This window comes from Cricetulus griseus, chromosome 2, assembly GCF_003668045.3.
Source record: "Cricetulus griseus strain 17A/GY chromosome 2, alternate assembly CriGri-PICRH-1.0, whole genome shotgun sequence".
NCBI classification, from domain to species: Eukaryota; Metazoa; Chordata; class Mammalia; order Rodentia; family Cricetidae; genus Cricetulus; species Cricetulus griseus.
In genome coordinates, this window is record NC_048595.1 from 361,158,954 (window position 1) to 361,177,191 (window position 18,238).

The 18,238-nt window shown below is 42.1% G+C and overlaps 1 protein-coding gene across 2 annotated transcripts in view; it reads left to right on the forward strand.

Moving 5' to 3' along the window:
* The window catches only part of Ctnnd2 (catenin delta 2), a 654,324-nt gene that overhangs the window by 604,992 nt on the left and 31,094 nt on the right, over positions 1–18,238 (forward strand). For both annotated transcript variants that reach the window (XM_035439156.1, XM_035439157.1), the window contains 2 exons: positions 4,207–4,417; positions 9,919–10,003. In XM_035439156.1, the coding sequence (XP_035295047.1) occupies positions 4,207–4,417; positions 9,919–10,003 (296 nt within the window). The remainder of the gene's footprint in view (positions 1–4,206; positions 4,418–9,918; positions 10,004–18,238) is intronic.

Below are 18,238 nucleotides of genomic sequence, written 5' to 3' on the forward strand. Positions count from 1 at the left end.
AGAGAGACTTGGAAAAGTGGAGAGGGAGAGAGGGAGAGAGAGGGAGAGAGAGAGAGAGAGAGAGAGAGAGAGAGAGAGAGAGAGAGAGACAGAGACAGAGAGAGAGAGAGAGAGAGAGAGCCTTCCTTACTTCTGCTACTCCACCTTCTGGTCACCTCTGCACCTGAAGCCTTGCCCAAAGGGGTGTGGCCAGTAACACCAATTCACTGACAAGGCCAGATGCCACTACAGAAATCTATAGTTCAGGAAAGCACACAGATAGAAAAGGGTTTTATAACTGTTGCTCTGAGACGTATTGACCCAGGCTGATCAATGTATGCTGTTACATTTCCAGGCATAGTGGTCGCCATCATCATCTTTGCTGACAATTGTTGTCTTACCCTGTGTTTTAGAAACTTTCACATGGATCTTTTCAGTGGATTCTGAAGAATTCATTTGAATAGGGTTCCATTTGAAGACAGTGTCATTCAAATGTTACACTATAATCTATTCAATGAGACAAGACAAAGGAAGTGGGAAGGAGACTTTCATTAAGGATCCTAATTTGAAATTTGTTTCACTTTGGTTGTAGATCTTTATTTTATTGATCTTGGATCAGTAAGCCACAGAGCCTCTCCAATTGGTCTGATTGGAATCTGAATGAGCTGTGGGAATCCCATCGTCTACATTGTGTTGATGATGTCAGCTTTGACTATACGCAAATGCCTAGTGTTTATCACACCATGTGTGAGCATCCTGTAAACAGGCTTCTTCCCTTGATACTTTTTTTTTTTACAAAAGCATAGTGGCTGAGCTGGGACTTAAAATGGGGTCTTAGGCAACCATGAGAGAAAATCTGGAATTCCCTGCTGGCAGTAAAGCTGGGTATCTGTGGTTGCATACCCACCCTAACCAGTAATACCAAGGCTGTGACAAGTGACCTACCCCAGGAGTTAGCTGGTGACTTAAATGAAGACAAGCACACTTGATATAAACCTAAGTGTAGATATAAGGAGGGTATGAGAAAGCTCCAGGCCTTATGCCCATCCATCCTCATCCATCCAAGTGCATTTCAAGACCACCAGCAAAGGAAGTTGCTCTCTGAAACCTTTGTATTAAAAGGTAGATGATCATCTGGGTGGTGGCATAACATGCCTTTAATTCCAACACTCAGGAGGCAGAGGCAGTAGGATGTCTGTGAGTTCCAGGCCAGCCTGGTCTACAAAGCAAGCTCCAGGAAAGATAGGGCTACACAGAGAAACCCTATCTCAAAAAAAAATTTTAAAAAGGTTGGCAGTCATTGTTCTGTCCCCTTTCCCAACCTAAAGAGTATTCTCAACTGATTGTCCACCTCCTGTGTGAAGCCTTCCACAACCACCCAAGCCAAATTAATTTTCATCTTTCCCAAACTCCCCTAGAGCACAGAGTCACCGTGGCTGTCATCAGTTTGTAGTCCATATCTCCCTTCCCCGCTTCAATTAGCCTCAAAGTATCCAAACACCAGAAAGAGCTGGAAAACTTCCCCTACTGCCAGATTTTCCCCTGCTAATAGTATTCAAATTCAGGTTCAAGAAGGTGTATTCATCTGTTTTAAAACATTCACAAAGACACTGAAAAAGAACATTATGTTCTTAAAGGACTCAACACAGTCAGCCAAGAGGTCTTCTAGCTGGGAATAGTTGCACTTGCTTACTTGCTTCACTCAGCTAGTTAAAAAAAATATAGACTCTGATAACTTGAGAAAAAGCCCTAGCAGTCCAATGACCGAATTCCTGTGCTGTAGTTGACATACTGAAAGCAAAAAGGTTCCAGTGAGTTTCCAGCAGCAGTGATATACTGATCCATTGCTTGTTGGGCACGTGACCTAGCATACAGGATTGAATGGAAAACTGGTTGGTAGTGGGGTGGTTTCCCTGGCACATGAACATTACGGGAACAGTTGTGTCTCCTATAGGCCTTACAGATTGGGAGGCCATGAAGAAATCACACATTCACAATTATCTGACATAGGTTTATTTATTTACCTAATTATTTAGAGACAAGGTCTCACGTAGCGTGAGCTGGCCTCAAACTTTCTACATATGCAGGGAGGGATGACCTTAAGCTTTCTTTCTTTTTTTTTTTTTTTTTTTTTTTGATCATTGTGGCCCCACCTCCCAAGTGCTAGAGATCAAATCTGGGGTTTCACATGTGCTAAGCAAGCACTCTTTCAATGAAGCCACGACCTTGCCCCTGCCAATTTTAAGTCAAAACAGCAGCCCAAACTAAGAGATTCCGCAGGTAAGTCTCTTCTCAACGTTTTCACTTTCAACCATGACAACATTAAGGTCACAAAACCAGTCTTCCACCCTCAAAGTGTGAATGTCCCAAATACTCAGTGGTTGAAGTGTCTCTGGATCCCATGGCGAGAAGTTCCCCAGGCACTTCTGTTACAGAGGCAGGGAGACAAGGACATGTCTGTCTCCTCATATCGGTGGCTGACAGGTTTGTCTTCTGGTGGCTTGTGACAGAACCGCAGTCATGCTGAGCTCAACAGAGGCTTCGTCAGAGCTGAGTTGATTTAACGATAAATATATCAAGCAATTTGCCGTGAGGACTATCCACGCACAAAGCGTCCTCTCCGAACCACTTTGAATGCTGTCATTAGAAAATAAATACACCACATTTGGGGGTTTTCAAGTCAAAGCACTTCTGTCAGACACTTCCTCCGCTGTCGTCAACTGAATGCAGACGTTCGTCTATTTCCGTAATTGAAACATCAGCGATTTCTGTCCAAGCTAAAATAAGCCACTAAAATAAGGATAAGAGCAGATATCAAAATACCACGTTACAGAGATCCGTGTTTTATTTATTACTGCCTGGAGCTATGATACTGCCTATTCCCACGGGATTCTTTCTCCTGCCTGACGGTGCCACACACTAGACAGTTTGTCAGCAGAAGAAGGTGTCATTTAGAGGTCTGTTGCAGGTAAAATATTTCCTATAACTACTAAAGCTCGCTACATATGCCTAGTTCAGGGATGGGAGGTATGTAAAGGACCCTAACTTGGAACTCTTGCCAATTCCACCCTCCAAAAAATTTAGGGGCAGCCAACTTTGCTTCAGGCTCCTGCTTACTTCCAGAAGTAAATTAAGGAATGGAATTGGAAGCTGCGGGTGGTATGCATTAATTATCTTGTTGGGCTGTTGGTAATGTCTAAAGTGCTTTGTATCCTAAAAAACACCCCATAAATCAGTCGCTGTAAGTACCTTTATCATTGGGAGAGGCGAGGCCGGTAATGATAAAGTGAATTAAGTTGGGTTTTATTTTACTTCTCACACAAAGGAAAGCATGCCAGGTTAGTAAATGCTGTATTACAGAACCATGCAATAAAGGCTCATTGGAGAGACAAGGTTACCATAGTCCACAGGATACTGCATTAGACGATTTGTCAAGGTCTTCTCCCTCCGCTTGTGATTCAGCTGCTGTTAAATTATACAGATCCCAATCTCAGTGGATGGGGTTGTGTCAGTCACCATACATTTTACTTACTTCCGAGGATATCAACATGACATCTGATGAGGCCATGTCCTTTATTAATCATGAAATAAATGCTTCCCATGGGTTTCCTCACTTCATCTTTAAAATGATCTTATAGTTCCTGTATCATTATTGTTCTTGCTTTAAGAACTGAAATCACTGAAGGTTAGAGCCATAAAGTCACTCCCAAAGAGAATCAATCCTGCATCTATGGACTCCCAGACCCCAGGCCTTTGCTGTGAGCATGCACAGTTGGTTCCCTGTACTGTGTATTCCTCAGCCAGGACTCATACACCTGCAAAATGATTTGGTTAATATTCATGTGTATTAGTCATGTGGAGAATTTTTCTTTTTAGTCACATGACATCAACTGTTTTTACATGACATTTATATTGAATTGAGGAAGAGAGGTGATGAAGAAATTATTTCAAGTATGGATAAGGATGCGTATGTTCTGCTTTGTGGGATACCTGGGCTTCTGCCAATTTGAATATCCACAGTGTGGTGGTGCGAATGTTCAGGACCCAGTGGCCATTGGTAGGTGACCCTTCTGTTCCTTCTGTGTGTGTTTGAAATCACCCTGCACAGCACAGAACACACAGTGCCTTCTTGCATCCTCTTTTCCTCCTCTGTTCCTATCTCCCCATGGCCCCTCTTTTTCTGCCTTGACCTTTGCTAAACTGTTCCCTTCATTTTCTTTCCTAAAGGCAAATATGCCATGCGAGACCTGGTCCACAGGCTTCCTGGAGGGAACAACAGCAACAATGCAGGGAGTAAGGCCATGTCAGATGACACCGTGACGGCTGTGTGCTGCACCCTGCATGAAGTGATCACCAAGAACATGGAGAATGCCAAGGCCTTACGGGATGCTGGTGGCATCGAGAAGTTGGTCGGCATCTCCAAAAGCAAAGGAGATAAGTAAGTCAGGCATGGCATTGTCTTTGCACTGAAGTAAGTAGTCAAGGCTGGCGTTGTCTTTGCATTCCTAAAGGAGACTTCGCATCCCAGCCTGCAATCTGAGTTCCTTCAGAGGGCAGCCAGCCAGCTTAGCCTGGAAACATGACATCATCTCCCTGCTGTTATAGCTCATCTGTGGTCGCCAGTGCCTGTCTCAATGGACCAGTATCCTTTGGTTCTGTGTTCTGAGTCATCACAGAAGCGTTTTCTCTCTGTGCCCTTCCTATGGAGTCAGAGAGAACTAAATTCTACTCTAGTCTCCCCCTTTTGCTTGCTGTAAGATTCTAGGTAGGTAATTTAATTTAACAAGTTACTAAGCCCTTGTTTCTAATCTAAAACCTAAGGCAGACCCGTCTTGATACCCTTCCTGGAATCAGGGATCATCAAATCTGAAAAGACAAGTAGAAATTCCCCAGGCAGAGAGGAGAGTGTAAAGTAGGGCTTTCAGTTAAATGGAACAAAAGGAAGCAAGACTTGGTCTCCAAGCCATTGGCATCTTCTTCGTAAGTGTGAATGTTCCCTGTGATTTAACAATCAAGGTTATCTTACTGTATGCAACTAAAACACAATTCATCAGCCAGGATGTTAGTATATCAGCCAGTATATCAACCTTTACAGAAACCTTCACTACCCTTAATTAAATTTTGTCTTCTGCAAGTCCCTTGGTGTAATCAAAGAAGATTAAATGGGTAAACTTTTTATTATCAAGGGCCTGCCGACTTCCTGCCTGTTCATTCCCTGCCTCCCATCCCTTTACATCTAAATGCTAAATAATTAATTTTTCTTTTGTTATTGAAGATGGTGAGGAATGCTCTTCGAGACTCTCTGGAAACTCTGTCTCATTATTCCATTTAACTCAGGTTATTGGCAATGTGTTCTAAAGGTTTCCAGGGAGGCTTTTAAATACCCTGAGATCCTTAAATAGGTTCATTCAGCAATCCAACATCAGATTTGAATGCGTTCTTGTGTTGAGGAGTGAAGCCCACTGGACTCAGGCAATTGTGCAATATAGACTCAGGGCTTGAATTATATTCAACTTATGATGTTCTGTCTGAAAATAAAACACCATCGTTCACAGTCAGGAAGCTATGTAGTTTTCTTCTTCATATAATTGCTTGCTTGCCTTGAGCATTGTGAGCCCAACATATTGTTGTTACTTTTTTTTTAAAGCACATATACTTAAAGACACAATAATATCACAGTTGACAGGAACACTCTATTTGCCTGCATTTATGAGACATCCCAAAGTTAAAAATACATTCTCTGGATTTAAGGACAAGAAAGCTGGGGGTGGGTAGCTGGACATCTGTCAAGTCCCTTCGGTTGTCTTGAGTTTCTCTACAGCAATAAGTGATGCTCAGTGGGCCTTTGAAAAGGCGCTGTGATCAGTCTTATGGCCAAAGAAAACTGTTTGGTGAAACTATTTTTAGAAGTCTTTTTGGAGAAATCACCTGTGAAATAATGCAGCTCCTCATTGGTGACCCAGTAAATTGCCCTGTAAGATGTGGTACAGACTTGATTGTTGTAAATGGGCAGGTGTTTTTACATCTGTAGGTGATCTCAAGAGTGTCCTTTAATTTGACTAAATATTTCTTCATAGACAGTCACTCATTTCATCTAAATGTTCCTTTATCTCATTTTCCTTTGTCAACATCCGGGAGTTATAAGTTTAATAACAAGTATTAAATTGAACTGAATCAGGTCTCTTACAATTGTAGTTCTCACACTTAATCAGCCCTTCCATTTTTCCATGTGGTTTGCCTTTTTTGAATATGAATATACTGACTAATTGGATGATCAAAGGAAGGTTTTTGTAACTTCTCATTTCCTACCTATACTTTAGTTTATAATTGCTTTTCACTGCTTTTGAAACAAAAAGAGTCCAGGAGAATTGCTCTGACTCATCGAGAAACTGATATTTGTTGTTCAGTCCTGTGATGACGGCAAGCATTAAGATTCCCTTTAACCTCTTGATGTGTTTTAATAAAACAGAAAACCTTTTCAGGAGTGGAACCTTTGAACTTAGGAGCCAATAGCATAGTAGAAACATCAGTTCATTCCAGCTAACCTATAAACCTGCCACAAGTGTATCTGCACTAGATTGCTCTTAAAAACTTTCTTTTAGAACCAAGTTCAGTTCAAATCTGACTTGTTTGAAACAGCATGGGAACAAACATGAAGCAAACAAACAAACAAAAACATAGAAGAAAACATAAATATGCATAGCCATGGTCCTCACATTTTAAATATTTGTACATTTTGCTTCTAAGTATGAGCAAACCTAAGCATGTAGTGGCGTGAACACATTAGACCTGTAAGGCACCACTGTGTACTGGAACCACACGCCTATGGTATTGGGAAGATATTCAAGGTGACTGGTGCTCTGGGATGCTACTCTGATATGACTGAGTTGTACAGCCATGAGGAATTGCACCATCAGACATCTTCAGTTTCCTCTGGTTTAACAGCTCCTATGAAGATCAAAGCCCTATGTAATTGTCACCAACACTTGTAGGAGCCAAATGCGTACTGTTTTTGAAGTCTGATGACTTACTATTTTCCTATCATTTTTAAACACACATTGCAGACATTCCATCATGTCCATCTGTTTCAAATATCCACTTTCATGATTTCAACAGATATATGGGAAACTGTGTTGAATGTGTCATTGTATTTATCATAAGGCAGAGAAGCTATTAACAGTCTGAACTCTCTACTTGTCCGTAGAGAGCTGTGTGCTACGGCTCGGCTCAGGTTATAATCACTTAGGAACATTCAATTGCTCTAGCCCTTCAGTTGACAGTTACAGCTATTCAGATAGGTATGTTTATGACACTGGTTTAGTGGAGGGATCAAAAAAAAATGTAAAGACAAAGAAGAGGGCAGTGTCTTTTTGACCTTCATGTTATTATTACACCATGCTGTGCTGGCATTTTAATTGGGAGGCCAACCTGCTCTCCCTACATAGCCACAGTCTCTATTTTGTAACTAAGCAAGAAGTTGAAACAAACCACAAAAAAATTACACTATGTCAGAATAATTTTTCATGCTAAATGTGTCAGCCACACTGCCACTACCTGAATTCTAATAATGTTCCTCCAGGGTTGCCTGGGCATTGCCAGAGACAAATATCCAAGTAGCAGGGGCAAAACACAACAAGAGCATTTAGTCTTTGTTTAACCTTGATTATACAAGGCCAATGGAGGCTCTAATCTGTATCCTTGAAAGGATTTAAATTTCTCTAAGTTTCGGGAATTTAAAACTATAGCTGGATCATTATACTATCATAAATTATAGAATAATTAAACATCCATTCATTTTAGTGAAATAAAATAAATGTTACCTTCTTGTAGCTAATGTATTATGGAGAAAAATGGAATTCGTAGGACCTCATTTTCTGTTGTAATACAGCTGAAGTTGGATTGTTTCTCAGAAACGGGTAACTGTCAGTAAACAGATGAAGGAGCTTTAACCTTCACTCGCATAAATTACAAATATGCAGCCCCAGAAAACAGCAGCCATGCTATCCACATGTCCTGACACTCCGTGATTTCATTATAGAATGCCTGTCATAAATGTTCGGATTTTTTTCAGCTCTCAAATTCAAGCTCACCCCAGCCCATCTACCATCTGCTTCCTTTGCATTTCAAAGGCTTTTTAATTTCAAATATATATTTTTATTTAATGTTGTGAGAATTTCATACATGAATTCAGTACAATTCCACCTCATTCTCCCCCTTCCAAACTCCACACCCACTCAACCCCCTCTCTCAAATTCATGATCTCTTAAGACTCCTATGATTGTTATTGGTGTGTGTGTATGTGTGTGTGTGTGTGTGTGTGAGAGAGAGAGAGAGAGAGAGAGAGAGAGAGAGAGAGAGAGAGAGAGAGAGAGGAAAGTGGGGGAGGTGATCTGCATCCATTTAATGTTGCTCTTATATACATGTTTAGTGCTGATCACTGGGGAATATATATATTACCAGGGGACACTTGCTCCTGATGAAAACTGCATCCATGAGTTGCCTATAGCTCTTCATATAGGTATGGGACCTCATGAGATCCGCTCCCCGCCCACATTGGTGTCACCTGGTGTTGTCATTGTGCAGTTTGTGCAGTTCTAGCTAAGCCCACCATATTGTTGAGATTTCATGGGTACAGCATCCCTGCCATTGTTAGAAAACACTATCTAGAAGCAGGAGTCCTGGTCCCCTGACTCTTTAGGAAGAGGGGACAGAAAGGTTGTAGGAGTCAAAGACAGTTTTAGTTTCACTTTTGAGACTGTTTTCAGTGGATCTGTCATCCATATGAGTCAGTTTCTAGACTATCCATTGCTTCAGAGGCCTCATTACTTGTAACATCCAACCCAACACTGGGAGTCGCATGGACCACAGACCCACAACTGAAGCCCACAGCCCAGATTGTACTTTCTTCTTGTTTTGAGTACATACAGTGTTGTATTACTGAAACATAGCTGCCTGTTAGAGTGACAATTAATTGAGTAACTGTGAACAAGAGCCATATGCCCCCTGCAAACTTACTCCTTGCAGAAAAAGTGGACTGGCCCCTAAGGTAGACCACATCAATGGTGGCCACTAGAATTAGGCAACTGGTTGTAAACCAGTCTGTTAGAATTAAGTGTCTGCAAGTAGTTATCACCTCTTCTAAGCAAGCACTAGTCAAAGTGACTTTCAAGAATCTGATGGGATTAAATCAATATGGCTATACTGACCTAGTCTCTGTTTTGACATGCAGATTGGCACTGACCAACAGGTAAGAGCTGTGTCTTCATAACAGTTGCAAAGGCACAGTCTGAGAAAAAGTCAATAAACTGTGACTATGAGTTTTTGTGACCTTGATGCCAAGGACAAACTTGAGGAGCACACAGGGCTTCATAGATTCTTGTTCATGGGCATTCTATCCCATGAACCTATCCATGTTAGGGAGCTGTGTGTGTGTGTGTGTGTGTGTGTGTGTGTGTGTGTGTGTGTGTGTGTGTGTGCATTTGCTTAGCATCCACAGGCAACAAGGAGCAATTGCCTGTGCTCACATAGGGCAGTGTGCCAGCCCCATAACCTGCACTTGTGGCCTAGGGATATGAATCTCTCCACACTTCTTGTTACCCACGTATGGCACAACACTGCTGTAATGAATTCCTAGATCTGGCCAGTGCTACTGAATCACTTTTTTAATACTTATCTTCCATCCTGTATAATTAGAGACTATATCTGCTTTATCCCTAAGTGTCACAGTTCTGATGTTTGTATTTTGGAAATTCTTTGCCAAACTCTAGTGACTTCCTGCTGTCACCTTAGAGATGTGTCATTGATAAGAATGAGGACTAGGAAAACAATACTGAAGAGAAAAACCAAGAGGATGTGATTTTTGATGTTTCCTGACAAGACAGTGTGGTTCCAAACCAAGATGCCATTGGTCATTTGTATTTCCTGTCTTTCCTTTTTCAGGCACTCCCCAAAGGTGGTCAAGGCTGCATCTCAGGTCCTAAACAGTATGTGGCAGTATAGAGATCTGAGGAGTCTGTACAAAAAGGTAAGCACTGCTTTCTTCTTAGCTGAGGCTCCTGAGCTCACAGGTTTTAGGTCCAGAGGTCCCAAACATGACCATAGTAAGAAGCATCCCAGATATAGTGGGTGCTTGTCCTGAGATAAGAGAAGAAAAAGTTCCATTCCAGATACCAAGACATTAACACATGAACCTTCTTAACTAAATAGAGCTAGACTTACATAATCTTACATCAAATCATCTCTTTTGATCCCATAAGAGCCTATAATTTCTTCTCAATTTATTTATTATCATTACTATTGTTATTACTAGTGTGTGTGTGATGTATGTGGACACATGTGCCATGGTGTACATACGGAGATCAGAGAATCACTTGGGGAGTTGGTCCCCTCTTCTACCTTTATGTGGGATCCAAGAACTGGGCACAAGTCTTGGGACTCGCTTGGCAAGCACCTTTGCCTGCTGAGCCATCTCACTGTCCCTGTGTTTTCTTTTATTTCCAAATATTCATTTCCTTATGCAATTTTTTTTATTTTATGAGAGTGTGTGTGTGTGTGTGTGTGTGTGCCTGAGTGTATGCATTTATTCCACACAGAGATCAGAAGACATGGAATCTGCTGGATCTAGAGGTACAGGAGATTGTGAGCCACCATGTGGATGCTGGGAAAGGAACCTTCAAAGAGTGATCAGAACCACTGAGACACCTCTCCATTCTCCTCTTCCATTTTGAATTAACACATGATACATATACATATTTACAGAGTACAGCATGCTGGTTCAATACACTTATCCATTGGTCATCGGCCCACTCAGGGTATTTACCTCATCTAGTCTCTTAAGCATGTATCATTCTTCATGGTGAAAAAACTTCAAGATTCACCCATCTAGCTACTTTGAAATACATAATACAGTATTTTGAATAATACTAGTTCACTAAAAGTGCTATCTAAAAAATAGCACTTTTTTTAGAGCTCATGAATTCCAAAGTAGACCAAAAAGTCATAAATTTAGAGGTTTTGAAAAAACAAATTTAAACAGCATCAACAACTTTGAACAAGTAATTAGAGAGAGGACACAAGAAAAAATAAGTAACTCAAGAGCAATTGGGGGAGTCAAAAATATGGCAGCTGAAAAAAAAGTCACCTGAAAGATGCAGTCGCTGCTCTGTGTTCCTAGGCCCTGGTGACCTTAGTACATGGCTGCCCAGTAGAGCTGAAGGTCTCCCTGGCTGCCATAGATCCCAGGAGAAGCTTGGCATTCATTCTGTGTGCTCAGGAGGAAAGCAGGAATTCATAGTTTACATTTCAAAGCATCTTCACTCTCAAGGTGCTTCAAAAATAAAACCTGAAAAGCACCACTTCTGGGGATGTTGACTCTGCACGTCATGGCTGAGCTCTACTGAAGAAAGGGATGCTTCAGGAGGTGGGGGGTCAGGCAGGCATTCTCGACAATATCTTCCAGGCACTGGTTTTTTGGGTTTTTGCTATTCTTAACTGAGCAAGTGTGGAGAATTTAAATTTCATTAATATGTACAGATGGGGAACATCGTAAACGCATGAAGAACACCTGGGTTCAGAAAGGAAAAGCAGGGCTGGGTGGGGTGGGTGGCTTCCATCCACCACAGCCGAAGACCCTGGTGAGAGAGCCAGTGCCACTGTGCATACCCCTAGCCACCAGCTCCTCTGTGCCTGCAGCTCCTTGGACAGGGATGTGGGGTCACACATAGGATCTACATCACAAGGCATGAGACCCGTCTTGCCGGAGGCACATTTTATCTTTCTCTAAGCCTGTGGGGAAAGTAAAATATTTAATACCTGATTTTCCTATGTTTTAGTCTATTTTCAGATTTCCCCAAGGGTCCTTCTCCTTTCCTTAAGCACTCAGTACTTGGCACTTGAAGTTTATAAAATTTAACTTGTGCATTTCTCTTTCCAAGTTTTCCTTGCTTCTCTGGACACCGCATGCTTAATTTAAAACAGAGATCATAAAATTATGAGTTAGAGGACCATTCCAGATTGGTGATAAACATTTCTAGATATTTTCCTTTTAAAGATTAGTATTTAGGGGTTCTTTGCTGTTTTGCATGCAATTCTGACCATCACCTCCGTGTCCCCAGCTCTGCTCAGCTCCTTCTTGAACTCCTCCAGAAGCCAAGTGAAATCTCCATCAGAAAAGGTCCTTGAGCTAAGCAGGGGGGCAGACATGGTGATCACCCTATAAATTGGGGTAGAGCTGGTAGTTCCAAACCAGTGGCTTCAGGAGCCCCAGGAGAAGTACCTGCATTCATATCCCAGCACTTCTGCTCCTCTGCAGTGCTCACACCGTGTGCACAGTGGGAAAGCTGCTTTGGACACCCTCAAGCTTTTTACTGGATGGTAGGGCGAGCTTTTCACTTTAGGGCTTTTGCTTTCTTTGTTGGTAGTAGAGTTCAAAAAGTGTAATTGTCTTTCTATTTCCACAAAAAGAAGTATGTGTTGACAGAAACTTAATGGAGCTAAAACTCAAGAGCTGAGATGGTTTAAAATGTGTTTCATATGAGCTCATTCAAGAAAGATGGGCTGGAGAAATCAATGTGATGTTTTTAGTTGGCCCGTGATTAAAAAAAATGTTGAGAAAGAGCTGTTCTTAATCATTTCCAAATTATGCGGTTGTGAAATGAAACAGGGACCTCTGAGCTCAGTGTCATGTGCGCTCCTGATAAAGCCCCACATTCATAATCACTTTCCCTTTGAAAGACCTGCAGAAAAAGCCCAGTCCATTCTTCCTCTTCAATTGTCTTTAATCGAAAGGGAGGCCGATTTCTGTTCCATTCTTCACTGACAATTTGCATACCACTGAAAGCTGTGTGATCCATATCTTTTAATTATCCTTATTTCAGATCTACTTATTAGAATCTATTAGAGATCAGTAAATGAAGGGCTCCAAGGAAAACTGAAGACACAGAGGCCATGACTGTGGTCAAGTGTGGAAAGATGGAGCAATTGTTGGCAATTCTATTACTTTCTGAATTATATACTTTAGGTGTTAAAGCACTGATCAAAGGGGAGAAAATTATAGAGCTAAATCTGGAAGAATGTTTAAAGTTTGTATAATTAAAAGTTTGGGGTGAGGGCATTATAAGAGGGAAAAACATAATTGGGAGATGGAATTTGGGATGTCTGAGACCTAATTTAGCTACATCCATCACTGGTTTCAGTTGGCACACAGAGGCCAGACATGCATATCATTAGCTCGACTGCTTTATTTTTCAGAGATGCATTTCATCAGCTGGAATATTTTAGCTATGTGGGTTCTGACCTAAACAAAAGTGTGGTTTATTCATGATGCATTTGCTGCCCCAAAACCTTCAACTTGTGTGGAGCCCATCTAGATTATCCACTTCTGGAAAAATAATCAGAGGTTATCATGGTTATATAAAGCATCAACTTTTCTAAATAGCCCTTATGTTCAGCTAGCCCTACATAGAACTGTAAAATCCCTTCTCATTGGTGGATGGCTGGTGGGTGGTTCATAAAAGCAATGAAGGGGATTTGTGAGCCTGCTGGATATACAGGAGGTCAAAAGTGCTCTTCTCTCTAGAAACTTGGGACTAGAAGCAAGCCCCTGACAAAATGGAATGCTTGTGTTTGACTGTATTTGGGGAGTTTTATGATGGGTAGCTTGGGGGAAGAGTAAATGAACTTGGGAGGAGGGTATAAAGATACAAAAACAACTGTCTAAATTCTGTGTGACTCTTGGTGATCTATCCATGTGACATCACCAAGAAATAGAATTCAATGTAAACCAAGTCACTAACAAGACAATTCACTATGGATGATCCACTTTAAGACGACTCTTCTTCTGCAATGAATGGAGATTAGGCAGGAACCCTCCAGTCTCTCATGCTACTCTGCAACGACCTGTAGATTCACTCATTTCTGTGTTTAAGGAAAGCTTATTGACTTGCCCCCCCTTCTCATTCCAACCAAACAGTGAAATAGAGAGCTGAGCAGACAAAGAGTAGGAAGCTGCCAAGCTCCTGCTTACACCCAGGGAGCTAGGACTCAGCCTGGGCCTGCACTCAGCTGCCAGGGTGTCCCAGAAAAGTGGTTGGCTGTGAGTCCTTTGAAAATTCTATGACAGAAGAGTCCAGGATCTAGCAGTCATTTCTAATGTTGAGATACTCCTAGTGTCAGTTGCCAACCTACGGAAGCATATTATTCTCCTTCAGGTTAACTGCAATTAACCACACTCTACACTTGTATTAGGCACATATCTCTTTATCTGCAACTTCTGCCTCCAAGCCACACTGAGCAAGTCCAACTTCTCATCTCTGTGACAGCAGGGCCATCTGTCTCCAGGTCTCCAGGAGGTCACATGCTGATGGGTAGGCATTCTGAATTCTAATACAGCAGGATAGCCTGAGCCTTTACCACTGCTGTAACTTGCAGTGGACACGGAAGTCCTTTCTCATCTCTAGTGCGATGGAACCTTCCTGGATGAGTATGAGCTTCAGGTTTCTATGAGACAGGGGAGGCAAAGGGAGGCTATCCTTCCCTGGTACTGGTCACTGAATGTCTACTAATGAAGTTTGTCAGAAGATTCATGCCTGAAAGCCTTGTGTGTGACTTGAAGAAATAGAAAGAGCAGTAGATTCACAATCAAATAGCCCAAGGTCAAAGGCACAGCCCTACCATTTCCTGGCATCATGACCTCAGGTAGATCACTTGCCAAGACTGTAGGCAGACCCAAGGTGCACCACACTTCACACCAAAACAGAGATATGGTAGATTGTTTGTAATCCATTCCTCACTCCTGACAAATGCCAGAGTATTAGCTAACCTCTTCCAATAGTCCACTCCAGTTTATGTTTTACCAGCAGAATCTTCCTTCCAAATCACAGAACCCTGGAGGTCCTTGCACAAACCCATCCTTCTGCCATCTGTCAAATCTGGGAACTTTCCTCAACCCCCAACGAAGACCCTTTGCTCTCTCCAATGAAGTCCTTGGGTGTGTATGTATCCCTCGGACCCTCTCCATCTTTAATATTCCCATGTGTGGCATAAAAGCCATAGCCCCTGTTTGGCTGGGATTGTTGATGGTCAAACGGACAGCAATCCAGATGTTTTATATACACTAAAGTAATATAGCCAAGGGAGTTGCTGATGGTGATTGGAAATTCTTTTCATGCAATCTGCTGCACACTGTCCCTATCATCCCCTCCACGAGCTGCTCGGGTTTGGAGCTGAGGATTTCACTCTGTCTCGACTGCTACCAAGATTCCCTTCCATCACCATTTTCACTGCTGGTTTTCCCATGGTCCCCTGCTGTGTCCTACTGTCTGTAGATGCTGGTACCTTATTCTTTCCCCACAGTCTTTCTCCTAAGCAACTCACCTGCCAGCCATTGCTTTGTCGTGGAGCCCAGCAGGAAGAATGATACCTGTGGAGGCTTAGTAAAGCACACCATGGGCTCGGGGTTTTATGACATGGATATGAAAAGCAAACTGCCTTTGGTTTTGTGGGTGGCTATTTCTGTTGCATATCAGTGCATGTGCACAGTGGGATAGTATACTGAAGACTCCTATTACTTTGAAGGGCAGAGAGAAGCCTGAGGAAGAATAAGATATGAGTTCAAGCAAAGCCTATCCCCACTTTGGTCCCATATGCTTCTAGTTTGAAATGTTGTGGAACAAATGAGCAAAAGCAGCCTTCTCATAACTCCCATTACAGGCCTGTCCTCCATCTTGCCTCAGGCCCCCCATTACATCTTCTCCGTCCTTGAGCAGCTCATCTTCCTGTTCATTCCTTATGTTTTGGTGCGTTGAACTCTTGATGCTTGGGACTCTGTTGCCTAGTGTACATATTTCCCCTGAGTGGCCAGAACTCTCTCCCCTGGGTGCAGCTAGCCAAATATGGCTTTCCCTGCAGTCTGTTTCTCTAACCCTGACTCTTTACATTGTTAGCCATCCACACAAACTATTTAAGTAACTTTTCTTCAGTACCCCACTGAAATCAGATCCCAGACAGTCTGCTCCTCCTGAATTCAGAAGTTCTCCCTGCATTCCCTGCACTGCTCTCCACATTGGTTCCCAGGCGCTCTCTTCCTGGCTCTACCATCAAGCTGTAGATCTCAGCCTCCACCCACCCCTTTCTACATTCAGGATCATGTAAACAGATGCCTCTTCTATGCTGGATTATTGGGCTGAGCTCTTATCTGGTCTTCTTCTCTTTAGACTTGGCCTTTGCCAGTCTGCTCTCCAGAGGGCTGCAGGGATAAACTTTCTAAAGAGTCAGTATGATTCATGCCTTCTGGTGGCCCCTCGGCCCTCTGGATGGTGTCTAAATATCTTGACATGGTTCATGAGTCCTTCCAAGACCAGCCTTAGCCTCGCTCTCTAGCTCTTCCCATCTCTTGCAAGTATGTTTGCAACCATATCTGGCCTTCCCTTATATCTGTATTCCATCAAATGACATGTCTCATCCTTTATTCTCCTATAGTTTTGATATTACATCCCTTGAATATAAAATCTATGAACTCCCTAATCCAAATTAAGAGCACTGCTTAGCAACCTAAAGCAGTTCTTAAAAAATGATGAGCTTAAATAATTTACTTTTAATTTACACTTTGAATTACTTTTCAGTATTATAAACCCATGCCTAAACATATTTCGATATACTGGCAATATACCATTTAATGACTACATAAGTATTTATGCTGCTGATAGAAACAGTTTCCATTCCTGGCTCAGGTATTTGTTGTGGAAGAGTTTTCACCATGAATTTATTTACATGGCAAGTTGTCTGTCCCTTCATAAACATTGAAATCACACTCATCTCCAACCCTGGAACAATTAATATCCACCCTAATGAAAAGCACCAAGTGAAAGAATCCCCAAACATATAAAAGGCAAGATGAAGATATGCCTCTGGAAAGAGACCTCATCTGTATGCATGAGAAATCAGACTGTAGTCAATGAAAGAAACCAAAGCTGCATTGCCGGCAAAGGTAACAGGGCTGCTTTTTAACTTTTCTGTTTAATAAGAAGTCACAGTTCTTAGTTTATCTCAACTACTTTGATTACTCTCTGTGCCGCACTTAAAGTTTCCTCTTACAGACAGCAGTGTCTGTGAAGATACAGCCCACAGCTTAATGGAATAGAAAATTGAAGCTTATCTCATCCCAGCCAGCGTAGATCACTGGTTTATGGGTCTTCATGAGGCATTATGCTCATGACCACGTTAACAGACCTTCCTGAACACAGGCTGGGTAACAGGCATTGGTTTTAAATTTCACACAGCCCAATCTGCTTCCAAAGTATCATACACACAGCAGCTGCCTGTCTTTATCATTTGGACTCTGGGTTTTTGTTACTTTCAGAAGTTTATTGTTCCCTATTAAGTTTAAATATTGGTGTTTCTTAGGATGGTTTTAGGTTCATACAAAAACTAAAAGGGGTACAAATTTTTCCCATGTGCCCCCATCTTTATGCATGGACAGCCCCCATTGTCAACATACAACAGGACAATAGTGTAACTGATTCAGTTGACGAGCACGTCATAGTCACCTAGAGTCTCATTGAATGTTCTCTATTGAAGGCGAGAATGTAATTATATCACTAGACCCAAGATAAATGATAAATGGGTGTTTATTGGGGAACAATTATACAGAAAAATACAAAGAACTGCCAGAGCGTTTCCCTGCTCTTCCTACCAGATTCGCTGGAGTGCAAAGGAAAACCTCACCTCAAGCTCCTCTCTTTCCACTTCTATCCAACTGAAGCCACACCCAAAGGGGTGTGGCCACCTTTTCAGCTCCTCAGACAAGATGCCTCCACTCTATTGCTATGTATATTCCATGAGTTTGGACAAATGAAGAATGAGATGGACCTGCCACTGCAGTGTCTTCCATGTTCTCACTGGCCTGAAAGCCTTCTGTGTTTTTCCTGTGGACCCTGGACTTGGATTTGAACAAGATTAAGTGCGTGTTTGTGTGTGTTTGTGTGTATATGTGTGTTTGATGTGTGTATATGGGCCTGTGTGTGTGTGTGTGTGTGTGTGTGTCTGTGTCTGTGTGTGTGTGTGTGTGTGTGTGTGTGTGTGTGTGTGGAAGGGAATGTGTATTTGTGTGTACATGCAGAGAGTCTAGAGGAAGACATTAGACTTCCTATGTCTGCCTTGTTCCTCTGAGACAGTCTCATTGAGCCTGGAGATATTGTTGATACCCAACTAGCTCCAGAAAACCTCCTATCACTACCTGCCATGGAACTAGTTACAGGGACGA